The sequence below is a fragment of the Hippocampus zosterae genome, chromosome 8, assembly GCF_025434085.1.
Source record: "Hippocampus zosterae strain Florida chromosome 8, ASM2543408v3, whole genome shotgun sequence".
In the NCBI taxonomy this organism is placed as follows: Eukaryota; Metazoa; Chordata; class Actinopteri; order Syngnathiformes; family Syngnathidae; genus Hippocampus; species Hippocampus zosterae.
This window is the reverse complement of record NC_067458.1, coordinates 2876673-2896654: the sequence shown is the minus strand read 5'-3', so window position 1 is coordinate 2896654 and position 19982 is coordinate 2876673. Positions and strand designations below refer to the sequence as shown.

Sequence of the window (19982 nt, the reverse complement as noted above, 5' to 3'; positions counted from 1 at the left end):
GGCTGGTGACCCTGAGAGAGCAAGCTCCTTGAACAGAACCCAGTGACCATAACAGTGGCAGACATACAGGAAAGAGTCTCAGATATGAAGAACTGGACAGCACCAGGCCCGGACATGGTCCACACCTACTGGCTAAAGAAACTCACAGCACTCCATGAGCGCCTAGCAGTACAAATGAACCAGCTGCTGAGGGATGGGACTCACACAGAATGGCTAACCGAAGGGCGAACGATCCTGATCATGAAGGATACCTCAAAGGGTGCAGTCCCATCCAACTATCGGTCAATAACCTGTCTCTCCACAACATGGAAGCTCATGTCAGGCATCATTGCGGCTTAGATAAGTGGACACATGGATCAATACATGAGCGAAGCACAGAAGGGCATTGGTAGAGATACATATGATAGTTACAACAGTTCACAAGACATAAACAATGAAGACGGTGATACAAGGGAGTGTATGAAGGAGGGGGTGATGGTGGGGGACTAGCTTCCCTGCATACTTTCATCAGGGGAAGGTCGAGATAGCAGATGTTGTTTTGGTAGCAGGCTGCCGAAGAATTTAAGACAGCCTTGAGTCCATGGCTAATGTCTCTTTAGTGGCGTCGATTAGCCAAATCCGTGATTTCTGACAATATTTGAGCACGGATTCCAGTTTCTCCAAGTTCTTGACCATCTTGCAGAAGTAAGTACCGGTAAGTAAGAATAAATGATAAATAACATTATGCTCTGTGACTGGATGCCATCCAGTCCAGGAATACTCTGACTCTCACTGAAAGCAAGCCAGGATAGCCTCAAGCACACCCACAACTGAGTTGAGAACAAGTGGAGTTGAATATCGATGGCTGCATGGATACATATGTAAAATATTACCTGAGAATATTAAATATGCCAAGGGCTAACTGAATCTAATGTTTTTTTTTCCATGTTTAATGTCACTTGAATTCGGAACAAGTATAGACAACACACCACAGTCTTCATCTCCTATTTTTGCTCACTCCCTCTGATCAGTCCCCTGAATGTCATGAGTCTGCTTGTTATTTAGACAGCTTATTGAATGCTTGTTGACACAGGGGACTGGGTTGGCGATGACAAGCACAGGTGGACACGATAACTGAACGAGACAGAAAAAGAAAAGGGCCACTAGGAAATAATGATGAAACCAAAATCTAATCAAAACCAAATAGATCACGTCGCGCCGTTCGGGGCTTTGAACTAGGCTTGCAAGTTAATATTCTTCTCCAGCAAGCAAGTCGATGTCATCAGCAAAACAAAGGTTTGTAATTGGTCTACCTCCTATGATGACACTTCCTTTGCGGTCCGCCAAGGCATCCACCATAAACACGCTCAAGAAAGATGTTAAAGAGTATGGGAGAGAGAAGACATCCTTGGCGCACTCCAATTGTTGTCTTGAACCAGTCACGGATGGCTCCGTTGTAGAGAAGTGCACCGGAAGCTTTGCTGTACAGGTGGTTGTATGACTGATAAGGTTAGGGCTGATATTTGTATTTACTCATGGTTGTCCCCAGTGCTGCATGCCATCAAAGGCTTTCTTGAAATCTACATACATGTGGTAGAGATGTTGATGCTGCGGATATCTCTCGCTGATAATCCTTAGGTTGAGTATTTGTTCTGTGCTGCTCCGTCCTGCCCTGAATCCAGCCTGTTCTTCAGCTATGATCAGTTCAGCCTGGGGTTTTATGGACTTTGCTGGGATGGCTAATCAGACTGATGGCGCGGTGGTTTTGGCACAGTTGTAGATTGCCTTTTGTCGGAATTGTGATGATGAGTGACTGGGTCCATGATGTAGTCCACTCCCCACTCTGCCATATTTTATTCCAAAGTATGGTGAGAATGTCAGTCATGGCTTGTCCCCCTGCTTGCACAAGACAAGACAAGATGTTGTCCACTGCTGTCTACCAGTAGTCGAAGAGAGCACATCATTTTCGCATCTCATTCTTGCTTGGCTCTCGACGAAGGCGGACGCTTTTTGCTTTCTGCGCTGTCCCCCACCCCACCCTACCCTTCCCTGCTCGCGACTCAGTCCTTGTGCTGTCTTATGTCGACTTTTCCTAGCCTCCTGTCGTATTTTCATTCTAAAAACAAACGTGGAATTGGTTGGCTGGTCTCTCTGGGACTTTTGCTGCAGGGTACACCCTAGATCCTTGGAGGAAGCAGAGAATGGTGTGCCTGTCAACACTGTCCGTTGAGGATGTGGATGACATCTACATTTTCGGCCTTCCGATAACAGGTATGCTGTTGTTTGGTGTGAGCAGTTTTCTGATCTATCGAAAAATTCAACCGACGGGAGCGGCTCTATTGGAAGTGAAGAGCTGCCGGTCTAAGGATGGCATAACGCGGATGTCCAACACTCAGACTCAGACTGTGCTCAACCACAAACTGTTGCGGTTTTGGAGCGTCACTGCAGGATGGACAACAACTTGGAGAAACTGGAATCCGTGCTCAAATATTGACTGAAATCACGGATTTGCCTTCCCCTGTTGAAAATATGCACGGAAGCTAGTCCCCCACCATCACCCTCCCTCATCCATTCCCTTGTTTCACCGTCTTCATTGTTTATGTCTTGTGGCCTGTTGTAACTGTCATATGCTTATGCTGGAGTTTTTTTTGCCTCACTCAAATTATCCTCAACATGAGGGTAGTTTGAGTGTGGGGTTTTTCTCCCTCTCTCCCTCCCCTGTGTCACGTTGCATGGGGGTAGTGGACCCCAAAAAGCAGACAGGAGAGAGGAGCAGAGTGTATTTGAAGATGTGTATTGATAAAACACAGAAAACTAAATCCTAAGCAAACAAAGTCCAAAGTAGCAAACAAAAATCATGACTGAAGATAAAACATAACAGCAACCAAAACATGACTCAAACAAACATGACAGTAGCAAAAGCAACAATGACCCGACACTGAGTGTTCGGGCAGGAGTCCTTTTATAGGCCTGATTACCTATGACCAACAGGTGTGCAGCTGCCAGGGGAGCCCTACAGTGCCACCTGTTGGTCCCTAAACCGAATCGTGACAGTACCCCTCCCTCAAGGGACGGATCCCAGACGTCCCAAAGTTGTCCAAAAGGCTTTCCTCGCCAGGGAACAGGAACTAAAAGCGACGGCAACCCTTGCCTCGCCGGAGAACAGGAACAAAACGCGACGGCGTCCTTCGCCTCGCCGAAATACAGGAACGATAAGCGAGGTGACCTTCACCTCGCCAGGGAACAGGGACAAAAGTGAGGGCAATCCTATTGGCTGGGCGTGGCCTGACGTGGACGGAGCTCGACGGAACGGGGGACAAGGAACAGCCGGTCGTGAACAGGGGCTCGGCCTGGCGTGAGCGTGGACGTGGCGCGGCTTGTCGTCGACGTGAATGTGACTTCGCTCCAACAAACACGTGACGAGCCTTGGCTCAACGAAGACGCGGACGCGGCTCGGCACACCGTAGACGCTGCCTGAAAGGGGGAAGGGTGTCGGCCGCAGACGCGCTCCGCCAGGCACATGGTGGAATAGGGACCAATCCATCGTACCTGCGGGGTCCAGGTGGTCGGGTCATTCTGTCATGTTGCATGGGGGTGGTGGACCCCAAAAAGCAGGCAGGAGAGAGGAGCAGGGTGTATTTGAAGATGTGTATTGATAAAACACAGATAACTAGTGATGGGTCCAGCGACACCGATGCGTTGATGCATGCGCCGGGCTCACAAAGCAAACCACGTGTCGGTGCATGTGCCGCTTCATTACATCACGTGATTGACACATGAACTGCACCGGCGCAGTTTAGACTGCATCGGCTGCTTTGATACAGTCCAGGCTGCTAATTGACACATCGGCTGCGTTGACACAGTCCAGGCTGCTAATTGACACATCGGCTGCGTTGACACAGTCCAGGCTGCTAATTGACACGTGAACTGCACCGGTGCAGTTTAGACTGCATCGGCTGCTTGGCACAGTCCAAGCTGCGGCACTTAGTCCAGGGGGCGTCGACTCAGCGCAGGGGGCGTTGATGCAGCAAAAGCCCGCACAGTGTATCCTAATGAAGTGTGTCTGGCGACACGATGCCGATTCCCGAAACAAGCTAGACCCCACCCTCGCTCGAATAAAAATATATGTTTGGGCAATGCGGAAAACACACTGATTATCAGAAAATAATGTGTCCGTCTGACTTCTAGCGTCATGTCGGTTGTCATATAATAGGCTATTATTATATGAGAAGTGTTTATGAACGTTTGTACTGTACGTCATACTCCAGTTGATTGAGAGGTCCCGCCTCTAAGGGGGAGTTCCAGAAAGTGACTGCAAGTGAGCACACCGCATGTTTGATGACTCTGCCACGTTGCTATTAAAAGTCACATAAAACGTAAACCTTGTCTGCTGACCATCATTACATCGGCTAGGCTAGTTTAGATGTTGTTGTAGTTCAAAGCTTAATATGTGGCGTGGGTTGGGTCGGCGCCGGAAGTACGTGCTCGCGCTCACAGCTGAGAGCAGCAGACTATCGACTGCTGAGACGCGCTTCACTCGAGTAACGTTGCTACAGTATGTGCATATTATGGAGCAGCTTCCGGACAAATACAAATTGTCCGCCGCGTAGAGCCATTTTGATCTCCTTTTGGAGAATAAGGTATTCATTAAAATCTCCTTGTCTCACGAAGTGCCTCTCGGATTTTTGACATGTCTTATTCCATTGTGTGTGTGTCTTCTCCACAACAGGGGAAATAGCATGCATTAAATGCAACAGACTGAAATTTAAAACACTGGAGCATCTTATTTTTCTAAATCAAAAATTGTGAAGACAAAGCCCACAAGCATCCTCATTCACATGAATTTCACATTATTGAAACACATTGAAGGATACAATATGAATGCATGGATGTGAATGATATTGTCAAGGGTCAATGTCATCTTTATTGTCAAATATGCTTTATGTATGACATGCAGCATAGATGAAATTTCTTCCTTTCAATCCTCAGTGCATACACGCATGTAAACATGCTGTGCATTAAACACACACAGCTAAGAAAGGATAGCAGCTACACTGTATAAAAAAAGACATGTAATCTGAACAGTATAGACAATATAAACAATATAAAAAGCATAAACAACAACACAAACAATGGCGCTTGTGGCTACACTGAGCTTTTAACTCATTCATTACCAGTGATTGGGTAGAGTGAGGTAGTGCATTGTATACACGTCATCATCAAATCAGTTTGTTCAGTCTGTCAAGTGGGTTGGCTGCAGGGATTTTGAACGTCCAGCAGGTGCAGTGGTCAGCGACACAGTATCAACACAGTGTGTCATTGTGTCTACACGCCGCATGAGGCCTCATAGACCCATCACTACAGAAAACTAAATCCTAAGCAAACAAAGTACAAAGTAGCAAACAAAAATCATGACTGAAGATAAAACATAACAGCAACCAAAACATGACTCAAACAAACATGACAGTAGCAAAAGCAACAATGATCCGACACTGAGTGTTCGGGCAGGAGTCCTTTTATAGGCCTGATTACCTATGACCAACAGGTGTGCAGCTGCCAGGGGAGCCCTACAGTGCCACCTGTTGATCCCTAAACCGAATCGTGACACCCTGTGGTTTCTTTCTGATCTTCGGGTTGAGTGAACGCTGGCGCGTTTTGGCTGCCGCTGCTACACCCGTATTGTTTTGTGTTTTTTGTTATTGAAAGTGTCCTTGGGTGTCTTGAAAGGCGCTTATAAATAAAATGTATTATTATTATTTCAAACATAAGAGTGTCCATATGTGCACTTGGCACCAGGACACCCTAGGCCGCAGTTCGATGATCGACTTTGTAGTTGTATCATCGGATTTGCGGCCGCATGTTCTGGACACTCGGGTGAATAGAGGGGCGGAGCTGTCAACTGATCACCACCTGGTGGTGAGTAGGCTCCGATGGTGGGGGAAGATGTCGGTCCGTCCTGGCAGACCCAAACGTATTGTGAGGGTTTGTTGGGAGCGTCTGGCGGAATCCGCTGTCAGAAGGAGTTTCAACTCCCACCTCCGACAGAGCTTTTCCCATGTTCCGGGGGAGGCGGGGGACATTGAGCCCGAGTGGACCATGTTCCGTGCCTCTATTGTTGAGGCGGCCAATCTGAGTTGTGGCCGTAAGGTGGTTGGTGCCTGTCGTGGCGGCAACCCCCGTACTCGCTGGTGGACACCAGCAGTAAGGGATGCCGTCAAGCTGAAGAAGGAGTCCTATCGAGCCTTTATGGCCTGTGGGACCCCAGAGGCAGCTGACGGGTATCGATTGGCCAAGCGGGCCGCGGCTTCGGTGGTCGCCGAGGCAAAAACCCGAGCGTGGGAAGAGTTCGGTGAGGCCATGGAAGCCAACTTCCGGACGGCTTCGAGGAAATTCTGGTCCACCATCCGACGTCTCAAGAGGGGGAAGCAGTGCACCACTAACACTGTGTACAGTGGGGATGGGGCGCTGCTGACTTCGACTCGGGACGTTGTGAACCGGTGGGCAGAGTACTTCGAAGACCTCCTCAACTCCACCAACACGCCTTCCTTGGAGGAAGCAGAGCCTTGGGACTCTGAGGTGGGCTCTCCTATCTCTGTGGTTGAAGTCACCGATGTGGTTAAAAAGCTCCTCGGTGGCAAGGCCCCAGGGGTGGATGAGATCCGCCCGGAGTTCCTCAAGGCTCTGGATGTTGTGGGGCTGTCCTGGTTGACACGCCTCTGCAACATCGCGTGGACAACAGGGAGAGTGCCTCTGGATTGGCAGACCGGGGTGGTAGTCCCTCTTTTTAAAAAGGGGGACCGGAGGGTGTGTTCCAACTACAGAGGGATCACACTCCTCAGCCTCCCTGGTAAGGTCTATTCAGGGGTGCTGGAGAGGAGGGTCCGTCAGGAAGTCGAGCCTCAGATTGAGGAGGAGCAGTGTGGTTTTCGTCCCGGCCGTGGAACAGTGGACCAGCTCTACACCCTTAGCAGAGTCCTTGAGGGAAGCTCAGTCATCCGTGAGGGGCTCAGAGTCGAGCCGCTTCTCCTCCACATCGAGAGGAGCCAGATGAGGTGGCTTGGGCATCTGATTCGGATGCCTCCTGAGCGCCTGCCCGGTGAGGCGTTCCGGTCATGTCCCACCGGGAGGGAAGACCCCGAGGAAGACCCAGGACACGCTGGAGAGACTATGTCACCCAGCTTGCCTGGGAACGACTCGGGATCCCCCGGGGAGAGCTGGAAGAAGTAGCTAGGGAGAGGGAAGTCTGGGCTTCCCTGCTAAAGCTGTTGCCCCCGCGACCCGGCCCCGGATAAGCGGTAGATGATGGATGGATGGATGGATGGATATTATTATTTATTATTATTTTTGGACTTAAGAGAACCGGTACTGGCCAGACACATTTTCCACAAATTAAAAGTCTTTCAAACTGTCGGTATAATAACATTTCAGACTCGTTCAATGATGATTCAATGGATTCGTGGTGCTCCATCGATGTATGGCTAGGGTGTGTGGACAGCAGCACCGCGGCGGTTGAAAGTGATACATTCGCAGATACAGATTTGGAGAGCTCCCACCAATCGATGGATGACATGCGGCGGAGCAACACACTGCAACATCAGTCAATTATTTGCCCCGAGAAAAGGCGCCATTTTTTAATATTATTATCCCGCAGGAGCATCTTGGGAATCGGCTCAATCGCTGTGGCCACCACCATTCGATCCCACAACAGGCTGTGAACCTCACGGAATTCCATCACTCACCGGGCAAATGTTTTTGTTAATGTCCATTAATGTATACACTCGCAATCGTTGTCCCCACTTGGACACCGTGTTCCCAAGCTTCGTCACCAGGGTCGGGGATGAGAAACGGCTTATCCGTGCTTTGAAGTCACAAGTCTGCTTTGCAATTTCAACTCAAAGCTTGTGTATTCCATGGGTCAATGAGTCTTTTAAGAGTGTTATGAGGATAGAGGTCCCTCGGCCCTTGTATGATATGCCCTACTTCCCGCAATTTGCTTTGCACATCCCCGCAGTTCTTGTGGGTTTTTTTTACACTCACACATTGCAAAGACCCAGAATACGTGTATCCCTGCGCATGATCACCGTGGTCCAATCTGCAGCCATCGACTTGACCAGCTCCCAAAGGAATTGCTACCCTCTATATTTTCGTGATGCAAGATATGAGAAATTTCAACCGATTCCAATAGATTTCCAGTTTTGTAAGGCCAGTACCGAAAACCGGTATATTTGTATTATACAAAATAAATATATATCTGTTCCTGGAGCTTAAAATAATGAAACATTTCAATCACACCTCTTAATTTAGTGGGTCAGAGAATGATAAAAAAAGAGGTAACTGACAACATACAGCCGCATGTTTTGCTACTTTCTGACCTCTTACCACTTCAGACGGTGAGACAAGTTATCTCAAAAGCTGGAATGCATGTAGTACCTATTCATAAGGGTGATTGTGTGTTTAATATGGTAAAACAAAAGCAGGGCAGCACGGTTTTCCATTGGTTAGCAAGTCCGCCACACAGTACAGAGTTCCAAGGTTCCATTCCGGGCTCTGGCCTTCCTGTGCGGAGTTTGTATGTTTTCCCCGTGACTGCATGGGTTTTCTCCGGGTCCTGCGGTTTCCTTCCACATTCCAAAAACATGCATGGTCGTTTAATGGAAGATTCTAAATTCTCCCGAGGTGTGATTGTGTGCGAATGTTTTTTTTTTGTGTGTGTGCCCTGTGTTCGGCTGGCAAGACGGCTGGGAAAGGCTCCAGCACGTCCATGACCCATGTGAGGATAAAGTCGCTTGCATAATGGATGGATGAAAAAACAAAAGCAATGAAATAGTATCCAAAAAAATGCACCATAGGCGTGTTTTTGTGTGTGTGTCCGCATTTGTGAGCTCCCACAGAAGCGAACATGCTGGTTGACAGAGAGGAGAGGGAACTAGCGTGAGTGAATATTCATGTATGTCAACAAACACGTATGCAAATCATCATATATTTTGTCCATTTTTTGTCACCGAACAAAGTTAATATAATGACAGGCCTCTGTGAAGACAGTTTCATGGACCAAAATATTTAAAAAATAGTACTCACCAAAGCCTGTCACGTTCCGTGGTGGTGGTGGACCCCAAGAAGCAGGCAAGAGAGAGGAGAAGGATGTACTTGACAAAAATTAAAACACAGAGAAAACTAAATCCGAAACAAAAAGTCCTGAAAACAAAAAGAATCCATAGTAGCAAACCAAAACCATGACTGAAGCAAAAACTGTCAATAACTGAAGCATGACCGGAACAATCATGACAGCAGAAAACAAACAAAAAGACAATGAGTGGTCGGGCGGGAGTCCTTTTATACAACTAATTACATAACGACCAACAGGTGTGCAGCTGCAGGGAGTGCCCTACAGTGCCACTTCTTGGTCACAAACCAAAACATGAAAGTGTATTCCAACAAGTACAGTAGGACAAAGTGCAGTGTCATTGCATATATCCATCCACTTTCTGAACCACATATCTATCAATATTAGCATTAAGCTCGTTATTAGCAATATAGCTCGTCTTCCCTGCTTTTCTTCACTTTTCCTCGGATGCCAACCAGACCCAACAACAACCACAGAGCTGGTCGGCCCATCTCGTCCTTGATGTTAAAAAGTGCGGTGAAGCTTGGCTGGACCATATTTGTTCATGTTGCCAACGACGGCGCTTGCCAGACCTGACAATAATTCACAGAGGTCTCGCTGGTCAGGCACCTTGTTGAAAGTGCAAATGAATACCCGTCAATTTGTACCGTAATCCAATTCTGATTAAGTCCACACGATTATAGTATTCAGCAACTAAGTTAAAATTACAGCTATCAAGGAAAAGTCATGGCTGGGTCGTCATCACTCATTGACGGCTGCCGAAAGCAGGCCACCCCCGAGGCTGTGCCACGGCAGTCGGCTCAAGTTTACCCAGGAAAAAGCCTTGGCTGTGACTGTCATTCAGATGAATGGGACCATGCACTCATGAAAATGTTTCCCTCGATTTTCAATATTTATAATAAATAATATTTTTAGAGATTAGATGACTTTGGCTAGTTCTACATTGTATGTATTTAATGTGGCTTTTAATATGGTCCTAAATAGCAGGTTAATTTTGCAGGATCGTTCCAGGAAAAGTTACATTTTTTTCACTAATTATCATGCCGATAAAAATTAGACATTATTTGTGAATATAAATAAGCTTTGTCTTCAAAAGTCGTTAATGAGGTGACTCACTGACTGTGACATAAGACAACTCACACCATCTTTCTAACAACAAAAATCAGTGTACCCAAAACCATAGCTAGTTCATCTCAAACATTATTTTGTTCATCCTAAAACCAGTTCAAAGTTTCTGATAAAATAATGCAATTTATTCAAATAAATGAATAATTAAATAAACACATAATTTACAGCATTTTATATAGTGTGGAGTGGCTTCTTTGTGCTTTTGTACAATAATTTTATAAAGTTTTAATTTATAAAATATATGTATTTTTTAAAAGGCGACAGAAGCATTTAAGCAACACTACAGTGGGGTTTTTTTGTTTTTTTTTGAGGATATATGTGTTTTTGATCATGCTGTTTTCCTCCTTCCTTCTCCTTCTTGGTCTTATAGGTCCCATTACAAAGAAACACTCTGATGATTTAAGTGATAGTGACCACGCAGCAGAAGAAGGTATTTTCCATTTACTGACAAAAATGCTTGATTTGCATGATTACGGAGACCAAACCAAAACTTCACTTTCTCTTTAAAAAGTTCTTGTCATTTTTGCATCTGCCTTTTTTTCTTTTTTTTTTTTTTGGAAAACTGTTTTTTGGCTCAATGTATTTTACCCTTTTTTCAGCTTTTTTGTCAACTATATTCTCTTTTGACACTGTGTGTCTGGGTTTGTACTTTCTTTCGTATTTTTCTATGTTCCATTTGACTTTGCAAATCAGTAAATATTAGTTACAACACTCTACTGAGAACATGTTTTGCATGCCATACTTTATTCTCTTTCATTTAAACTACCATTAATAACCTCTTAATTTCTTGTTTATACTTTTGGTAACAATAGACATGCTCAGCTTAAGTCAAATGTAAAGCACGTCTGACAGTGCGCATTGGTGCGGTTTCGCATGCAGTTGGGCTTATGCTGTTGGGCATGATGAACTCAGCCAATCTATTTCCTGGCCAATGGAAACGGCTCCTCTCTTTCGTGTAAGATTTACGCAAATCTAACATAAATCTCAGTGTAACTGTGCATGGGTGGCATTTCCTAGAAATGGATGTTTGCACCGTTGTGCCCCATTGTGGGGTGGAACGCAGCAGACTCCCAGCCAATAGAAGTGTCCCCCCGCATTCCCTTTAAATTCAGAGCAGAGAGGGTCGTGTGGTCTACCTGGCATGCAGATGTAGGAGATCGGCACACGCAAAGTACATTTGAAAGGAACTGCAAGAAGACCTTTATGGATAATGTAAAGTTGGCTGTTGTCGATGGGCACTCAGAGATCGCCCTACACCCCTAATCATGTGTCTGTGTGTGACCTCCACACACAGTCAGCGGGGTGCTATCAAAGTATTGTGAAGATAATAATGACAATAACTAACTAAATGCACGGAGCTTTTCCACATTCAGGTACAAAAATGCGTTAACCTTCGGTCACGAGTGTAAGGCATAGCATCAAAGTCTTCAACATATACTCACAATCTGTTGAAATGATCTCAAGTTACCATGAATGACCCATTACCTTATTATTTATTACAGTTGTTCAAGTGTTGGTGAAGCGATCAAAGAAAATATCATTTCATGACTAAATGCAGGTCCGTGTGAACAAAAGACTTGCATGATTTATTTTGATACGCTCAACCCAACTATGTTTAGTGAGCACAAAAACAACCATGGAAAAGAAGACAGAGTCTTTATTGTCATTGTTCTATGGTACCGATGCAGCAAAATTGAGAAAACATAAAAGACAACCGATAACAAAATAATATTACAGGTATTTCTCAACTTACAAACATAATTGCCCCATTGTGGGACAAATAAAGGATATCTTATCTTATCTTAATGGGTTCCAAGAGTAATTTGTAAGTCAAATTGTTGAGACACATTACAAGGACATCTATACAGCTCAACTATCAGTCTAAAAGGATTCCATCTCGCAAGCAAAATCACAATACTACTCTGGACTCATCTTCTCCAACTGCTGGAAATACGAAGACTCTCTTTTCCCTCTGGAACAAAATCACTCAACCCCCTGATTCTCTACCACCTCACTTTTACTCTTTTGACACCTGCAATGCTCTTGTCCTATTTTACAATGAAAAAATCAACAAAATCCACCAGCACCTGGGCTCCTCTGTACATATCCCCTCCTCTGACCATCTTACCCCGTGCAAACTGTTATCTTCTTTTGAACTCCCCCACCTCTCATTAATCTCAGTCCTCATCATTAAATCCAAGACTTCCTCGTGTCAGCTAGATTCCCGACCTACAGTCCTGGTCAAATCCTGCTTACCCTCTCTGCTTCCCTTCATCTCAGCCATTATCCATTCCTTTCTGTCAACTGGAATTGTTCCTCTGCCCTTCAAAACTGACTCTGTCACCCTAATCCTGAAAAAAAACTGGTTCAGATCCCAATGATTTCACTAACCGACGCCCCATTTCCCATCTTCCTTTCATTTCTGAAATTCTTGAGAAAATTGTTGCCTCTCAGCTCCACTCCCACCTCACCAACAATAGTCTCTATGAACAATTACAGTCTGGCTTCCGTCCCCGTCACAGTCCTGAAACAGCCCTCATAAAAATCACAAACGATCTTCTCATGTCAGCAGACTCTGGCCTAATCTCCATCCTCATCCTCCTTGACCTGAGTGCAGCTTTCGACACAATCTCTCACCCCATCCTCCTCAACAGACTCTCTACCACAGGCATCACCCACACCCCCCTACGTTGGTTTCACTCATATCTCACTGGCCTTATCTCAGTTCATCCAACTTAATTCTTTTACTTCACAATCCCTCCCCATCTCTTCTGGTGTGCCCCAGGGTCTCTCTGTGCCTTCTCTTCTTCTGTTCAATTCGAGAGGCATTCATGACCGCCTACGAAAAACGCATTGGCATTTCCTTGATCATAGCCCCAACAGAAACATCAGATGTCAGTCGTAGTTATTTATTCCCTTGTTGTGTATTCACAAATGATGAAATCACAATATAAATTCTGTAGGGGTAGCTATATAATTTATTTTGTGATATCATCGATTGCTTTTCAGTTTTGATGTATTATTTTACATTTTCGTAGTTTCATTGAAGTAATCATTAATTTACGTTTTTCGGAGGTGGTCTTGAATGCCTCTCGAGTCGAACGAAGAAGGCATTTAGGCAGACAAAGACATACCTGTATTTGTTTCGACTTTTTAAAAAAAAATGAACACCACAACTCTCCTTTTTTGGAGCTCCAACAAAAACTTATTTAATAAAGCAGCGACACAGTTCACTGAACCAACAGCAAGTTATAACATTGGAAGCATGACTCCAGGAAGGAGCCATCTTAGAGTCGATGTATTACCGTAATGACCATACAAAAGACGCACCGGATTTTAAGGTCGCTCTGTGAGTTTTTAAGAAAATTGAAGACTTTTTAGTGCGCCCAATAATGCAGAAAATACGATAAATGATTTACAAAATACTGACGTGATAAATAAAAACATACATCTAAAACACAAAATATTTTTTTCACTTTCCACTTACATTTCCTCCCACTCAAATAGACCAACCTTTCAGGATGGAGAGTGAGCCTGTCACTTCAGATCGCTTGTGGGATTCGCAAAAGCAGTTGTTTTCATTGAGGCAGAGATGAACATTGCACCTTGCACATTTGTACACTGTCTGTCCCTTACAAATGTACAAAGCCGTCGAAAGAAATCACTTTGGTATCTATTCATTGTTTACATGAAGTTACATCCCAAAAAGCAAGATGATAATTTATTTTCGCCTGGTTTTATCTCCCTGTGATCACAGACAAACCAAATTCATCAAATACTGGCAAAAATATGCATCATGTTAGCATCACAAATATAAAATAAGATGAGAAATATTTTTATCTTTGCACAAATTACCTCAAATTGGACAGATCACAATTTTTGCGATTTTATGAGTTTAACAAGGGCAGAATTCACTCCATAATGTTTATGTTGGTGCTTGAATTGGATTAAAGTGTTTGGGTTACCCTCATTAGTCCAACATTGTCTAGCTAGAAGGTTAACCCCACCTTGTGTGAATATTGTTACTTTTTAGTTTCTTTATTTTTATTTTATTTTAAGTTCTTATTCTTTCTTTCTCCTGTCTCTGTAGTTAGTTTTCTTTGTGACGTACTGCTGCCAATTCGTATGTAGATATTGAGAAATAAAGTGGACATCATGAGAACTGTGTTGTGTACAGCGTGTACTCTAAACTGTAAAATACAACTCAAAACTCTCCAAATGTGTCATCCTTTTATGAAGGACTGATTTAAACAGGTTTTTCATCAGTTTAGCCATAATTAATCCACAAACAGATGTGTGACCCTGAGAAGTGCTCGATGTTAATGCAGGCATTAAGCTGGAGTCATCGTTAACTAACAGAATAATTATGGCACCCTGTGATGAGGAACATCTAAGTCTTATTTAAATTCAAGTAACAATCTGACAAAGTGCAGCATGTCTGCTGTCTTAGGAAGTACAGCTTTGTCACTACTACTTGAACAACTTAACATGATTCAGCATAGAGGGTTAATAATAAGGAGTCTAATGTGGAAAAGTAAAATAGTCATAAACGTGTTTGTTTAGCCTTGGTTAAACTGGAGTAAATTTGCTGACAAATATTAATGACATGCCTTGATATTAACCCAGAGTAGGGGCAAGGAAAACAGAAAAACAAACTGACAGGAGAAAAATGAGAAACTTTAATAAGTGGTCGCAGATGGGGGAATCCCCCTTCTGGGATGATTAGGCTGCAATGGATGCAGCCATCTCGTTACCTCTGCATCCCGCGTCCGAGACGTATAATTTTCCGGCCAGACATACAGTTCCAAATAATGTGCGTTTTTGGGACGCGAGGACATTTCTCAGTCAAAAAAAAAAACCTACAGCAAATATTTTTTTTCCAGCAACGATCGCAGTTTGATAATCACCACCATTGTTGTTTTGATCTCTCGTTAAGTAATCTCTCATTAAGTAATCTCGCATGACGAGATTTCCGTTCTCGCGAGACGAGATCTCCGTTCTCGCGAGACGAGATCGGCTTTCACCTGGTGGAAAGCAGACGATTGCCAAGTTGTGTAACGTTAAAACAAGTGTTGTGAACAAGCGTTGTGAAAGTTTATTGCAGAGATATCACACAGCTAAAGTTGGACAGTTTTTTTGCGATAATCATCAATGGAAGCAGAGCAAAGGGAGGAGAATTTATGAACTCAAAGACTGAACCATGGGATGAAATAAGAACCTATTTCTCAGTAAATCTTGCATGCCTGAACTATTTAAATTTTTGCAGCTTTTGTTTATAAGAAATAAACCCATTGTCAATGTATATTGTTGTTGTTTGTGTTATTATCACATGCAATTGAATAAGTAGACCATTTCAGAATTCGAAATTTGGGACTCTCTCAATGCATAATGTGACTCATACTTTTCTGATCAGGGAGTCCCTGGGACTCGCAGAGCTCAAACTGTAAAACTATAACGGTGGATGGTGAGTGGGGAGAATTGATCACATTATGGTTCTACACAATGTCAGTCAGAATAATGTAAGAGTCCATGTAAAAAGACATAAAACTGCAGAAGGTCACCTGCAGAGACGTGGGCCCTCCGCAAAATCCGGTCCGGAAATCTCTAGCAGCGACTCCAATTAGGTGGTCCACCTCAGACATTCTTGGTGTAGAATCGGCACAGCGACATCCAACTGGGATATCGTCACCTAGCCCCCTCTTCAAACCAGGAAGGAGGGGGAAGGACAGAAGAAGCAGAAGCCCAGCCCAACATGTAGCTCACCAAAATGCAAGAGTATACAAATAAGTCTTTAGTCTTCTGATCTCTGGATACTAATTCCCATGGGTATGTTATTCCAGAGCACTCGAGCCTAAATAGAACATGAGCTACAAACTGCAGACTTCTTTTTGGCTCTCAGGATCTAAAAATACCGGCGTGTTGTTTACCAGTTCGGGACAGAACATAGAATACAGTATGACTAAATCAACGGGATGGGAAGGTGCTAAGGTGTGTAATATTTTTGAAGTTAGTCGCAAAACCTTGAAATCACATTTTCAATGACCATTAAACTATGAATGTTAGCAGTTCTACCCTGTGGTTTCACTCATAAATACACATAGTAATAATAATAATAATAATAATAATAATAATATATCACATTTGTAAGTGCCTTTCATAACACTCAAGGACACTGTACAACCAAGACCAATAGTAAAACACAGATAAAATAATAAATAAATAAAGAAAGATTTAAGGTGGGTAGGCAAGTCTGAATAGGTGGGTTTTGAGCTGGGTTTGGAATAAGGAAAGAGAGTCAATATTACGAATGTTGGGAGGAAGTGAGTTTCAGAGTTTGGGGGCAGAGCGACTGAAGGCTCTGCACCCCATTGTACTGAGACAGGCAGAGGGTAGAAAAAGGTGGAGGGAGGATGAGGACCTGAGTGAGCAAGAGGGAATGGAGATTTGAAGAAGATCTGACAGATAGGGGGGCGCAAGGTTGTGTATGGCTTTGAATGTATAGAGAAGTAATTTGAAGTTGATTCTAAGTTTGACAGGAAGCCAGTGGAGCTGTCGGAGGATGGGGGTGATATGATGGAAGGAGGGGGTTTTCGTGATGATCCGGGCTGCTGAATTCTGAACAAGTTGAAGTTTATGGAGGAATTTTTGATGGACACTGAAGAGGAGTGAGTTGCAGTAGTCAATAGGGCTGTTCACACGGCAAGATTTGGTCCGGTGCTGCTCCGGGGCTGGCCCAGTAGAGCATTCACACGTGCAAATTAGCTCCGGCGTAGCCCCGGAAAAGAGCTTATACCGGACCAAATTTGACCCACCTCAGGGAGGTGGGTCAAATATTTGCTCCGGTGCAAATGCTCGTTTGCGAAGCAGCACCGGTGAAATTTGCATGTGTGAACGCAACTGGGTTAAATTTGCTCCAGAGCAAATGCTTGTGAAGAGTACGTATGGCGAGAATGCGTTGCTTTCGTGCTCTGTCGGAATTCTGTAATGTGTTTGTTTCATAACGACACAAGACTTGGCTAGTAACATCTTTCCTTTTGTAGGAGACTGGACTGTCTCTGAGTTGTTTGTTCCTTTGTTGTTTGTTCACAACCCCCCGCCCCCCATAGAATTTATTTTGTGATTTCCTTTCTTGATTTTCTGTTTGGCGCTTTAGTGTTTGCTTTTCTGAGTGTCATTGAAGTCATCGTTGATTTACGTTTTCTTGGGCGGTCACTCTCGAGCAGAAGGCACGGAGACCGAGAAGGAGAAGGATGTGCCGGTCCAGTATTCGCTTGAGTTGTGTATATACAGTATGTTTTAAAAAGAACCAACACGACAGCTCGTTTGTTTTGCTCCGCTGCAGAAACTGCCATGTGAACGCAAGTGGGGCAGCCCCGACACAGTGTCGGGGCTGCCCCGCTCAGAGGCTTTGTACGTGTGAACGCTCCACACAATTTGCAAAAGTGCAAAATATATCACAACAAAATATATCGGTGCAGCGCCGGAGCAAATGTGTGCCGTGTGAACGGCCCTAATACGGGAAGTGACGAGACTGTGAACAAGGATAGCGGTGGTGTGAGGAGTGAGTGAGGGACGGAGGCGGTTTATATTGCGAAGGTGGAAATGAGCGGACCGAGTAATGTTATTGATGTGGGAGTGAAAGGATAGTGAACTGTCAAGGATGACACCCAGACTCTTCACCTGGGCCGAAGGAGATATAGTGGTATTATCAATTATGAGGGAGAAACTGTCGGCTTTGTTCAGAGTGGATTTGGTACCGACGAGTAGGAGTTCAGTTTTATTGCTGTTTAGCTTGAGGAAATTATGGGTGAACCAAGATTTGATTTCTGAGAGACAGTGAGAGAGAGATGAGGGTGGGAGATAAGCGTCGGGTTTGCTGGAGAGATAGAGCTGGGTGTCATCTGCAAAGCAGTGAAAGTATAAGCCAAATTTGCGGAAAATGTTTCCAAGCGGAAGGAGGTAGACAATGAAGAGGAGCGGACCGAGGACAGAACCCTGGGGAACACCAGAAGAAACAGGGAGGGATTGTGAAGTAAAAGAATCAAGTTGAATGAACTGAGAGCGGGCAGTGAGATATGAGTGGAACCAACGTAGAGGGGTGTTGGTGATGCCTATGGTAGAGAGTCTATTGAGGAGGATGGGGTGAGAGATTGTGTCGAAGGCTACACTCAGGTCAAGGAGGATGAGGATGGAGATTTGGCCAGAGTCTGCTGCCATGAGAAGATCGTTTGTGATTTTTATGAGGGCTGTTTCAGTACTGGGACGGGGACGGAAGCCGGACTGGAATTGTTCATAAAGACTATTGTCGGTGAGGTGGGAGTGGAGGTGAGAGGCGACAGTTTTCTCCAGAATTTTCGAGATGAAGGGAAAATGGGAAATGGGGCGTAGGTTATTGAAGTCATTGGGATCTGAACCGTTTTTTTTTTCAGGATTGGGATGACAGCTGCAGTTTTGAAGAGCACAGGAACAATTCCAGTCAACAGAGAAGAATGGATAATGGCTGAGATGAAGGGAAGCAGAGAGGGTAGACAGGATTTGACCAGAACTGTGGGCAGGGGATCGAGCTGACAGGAGGAAGTCTTGGATTTAATGATGAGGTCAGAAATTAATGAGAGATGGGGGAGTTCAAAAGAAGAGAACAGTTTGCGAGGGGTGAGAAGGTCAGAGGAGGGGAAAGGTACAGAGGAGCACAGATGCGGGTGGATTCTGTTGATTTTTTCGTTGAAAAAGAGGAGAAGTGCGTTGCAGGTGTCACGAGAATAAAAGTGAGGTGGTAGGGAGTCAGGAGTTTGAGTGATTCTGTTCCAAAGGGAAAAGAGAGTATTAGTATTTCCAGCATTGGAGCAGATGAGTCCGGAGTAGTAATGTGATTTTACTTGAGAGATGGAATCCTTGTAGAGGGATAGTTGAGCTTCATAAATGTCCTTGTGAGCAGTGAGCCCGGTTTTCCTTTAAAGTCTCTCAAGCTGCCGGGTTTGGGATTTCAAGGAACGAAGATGAGGGGTGAACCAAGGGGCAGACTGAGTAAAAAGGACAGAGCGGGACTTGACACGGGCGAGCGTATTGAGGATGCTGGTGAGACCAGAGTTATATCGGAAAACCAAATCATCAGGAGTGGAATCAATGTCCGGAGTCAGGGTGGTCAGCCATGCAGTGAGAGAGTCAATGTTAATGTCTTTAATATTACAGTAAACAATGATCCGGGGTGATTTGGCAGTTGAGAGCTGGAGTGTAATGTTGAATGAGATAAGGAAGTGGTCCGTTATTGGAAGTTCGTCAGCAGTACAGTTGGAGGGGGAAATACCAGAGCAGCAGATCAGATGCAGGGTGTGAACTTTGATGTGTGTGGGAAAATCTACAAATTGATCAAAACCAAAACTGTTAATTGAAGAAGTGAAGTCAATGGTGAGAGGAAGAGCAGTAAGTACTTTCCACTTCTCGCGGTATACTATCGCGAGACCTCCTCCGCGACCAGAATCGCGGGGCTTGGAAATGTAAACAAATCCCGGGGTAGTGGAATCATTCAACTGTGAGAAGTCCCCGGGAGTTTGCCATGTTTCATTTAAGCAAAGAATGTCAAGCTTACGGTCCGTGAGGACATCTTGAATGAGATTACCCTTCCCAGTAAGCGAACGGATGTTAAGTAGCCCGAAGTTGACGGTGGCAGTCTCGCTGCTGCGGTGACCGTTAGCCGACCTAGCCAGGCCGGCTAACGCACGATGGTCGATGGATCGGCCGGCGTTTCTGGATG

The 19982-nt window shown here is 44.7% G+C and overlaps 1 protein-coding gene across 4 annotated transcripts in view; it reads left to right on the top strand.

The window, feature by feature from the left end:
• Positions 1–19982, top strand: part of nlgn1 (neuroligin 1) — a 139112-nt gene that overhangs the window by 40726 nt on the left and 78404 nt on the right. For 3 of the 4 annotated variants that reach the window (XM_052073381.1, XM_052073382.1, XM_052073385.1), the window contains one exon: positions 10602–10661. The exons of the other annotated variant lie outside the window; for it this stretch is intronic. In XM_052073381.1, coding sequence (XP_051929341.1) covers positions 10602–10661 — 60 coding nt within the window. The remainder of the gene's footprint in view (positions 1–10601; positions 10662–19982) is intronic. 4 annotated transcript variants of the gene reach the window in all.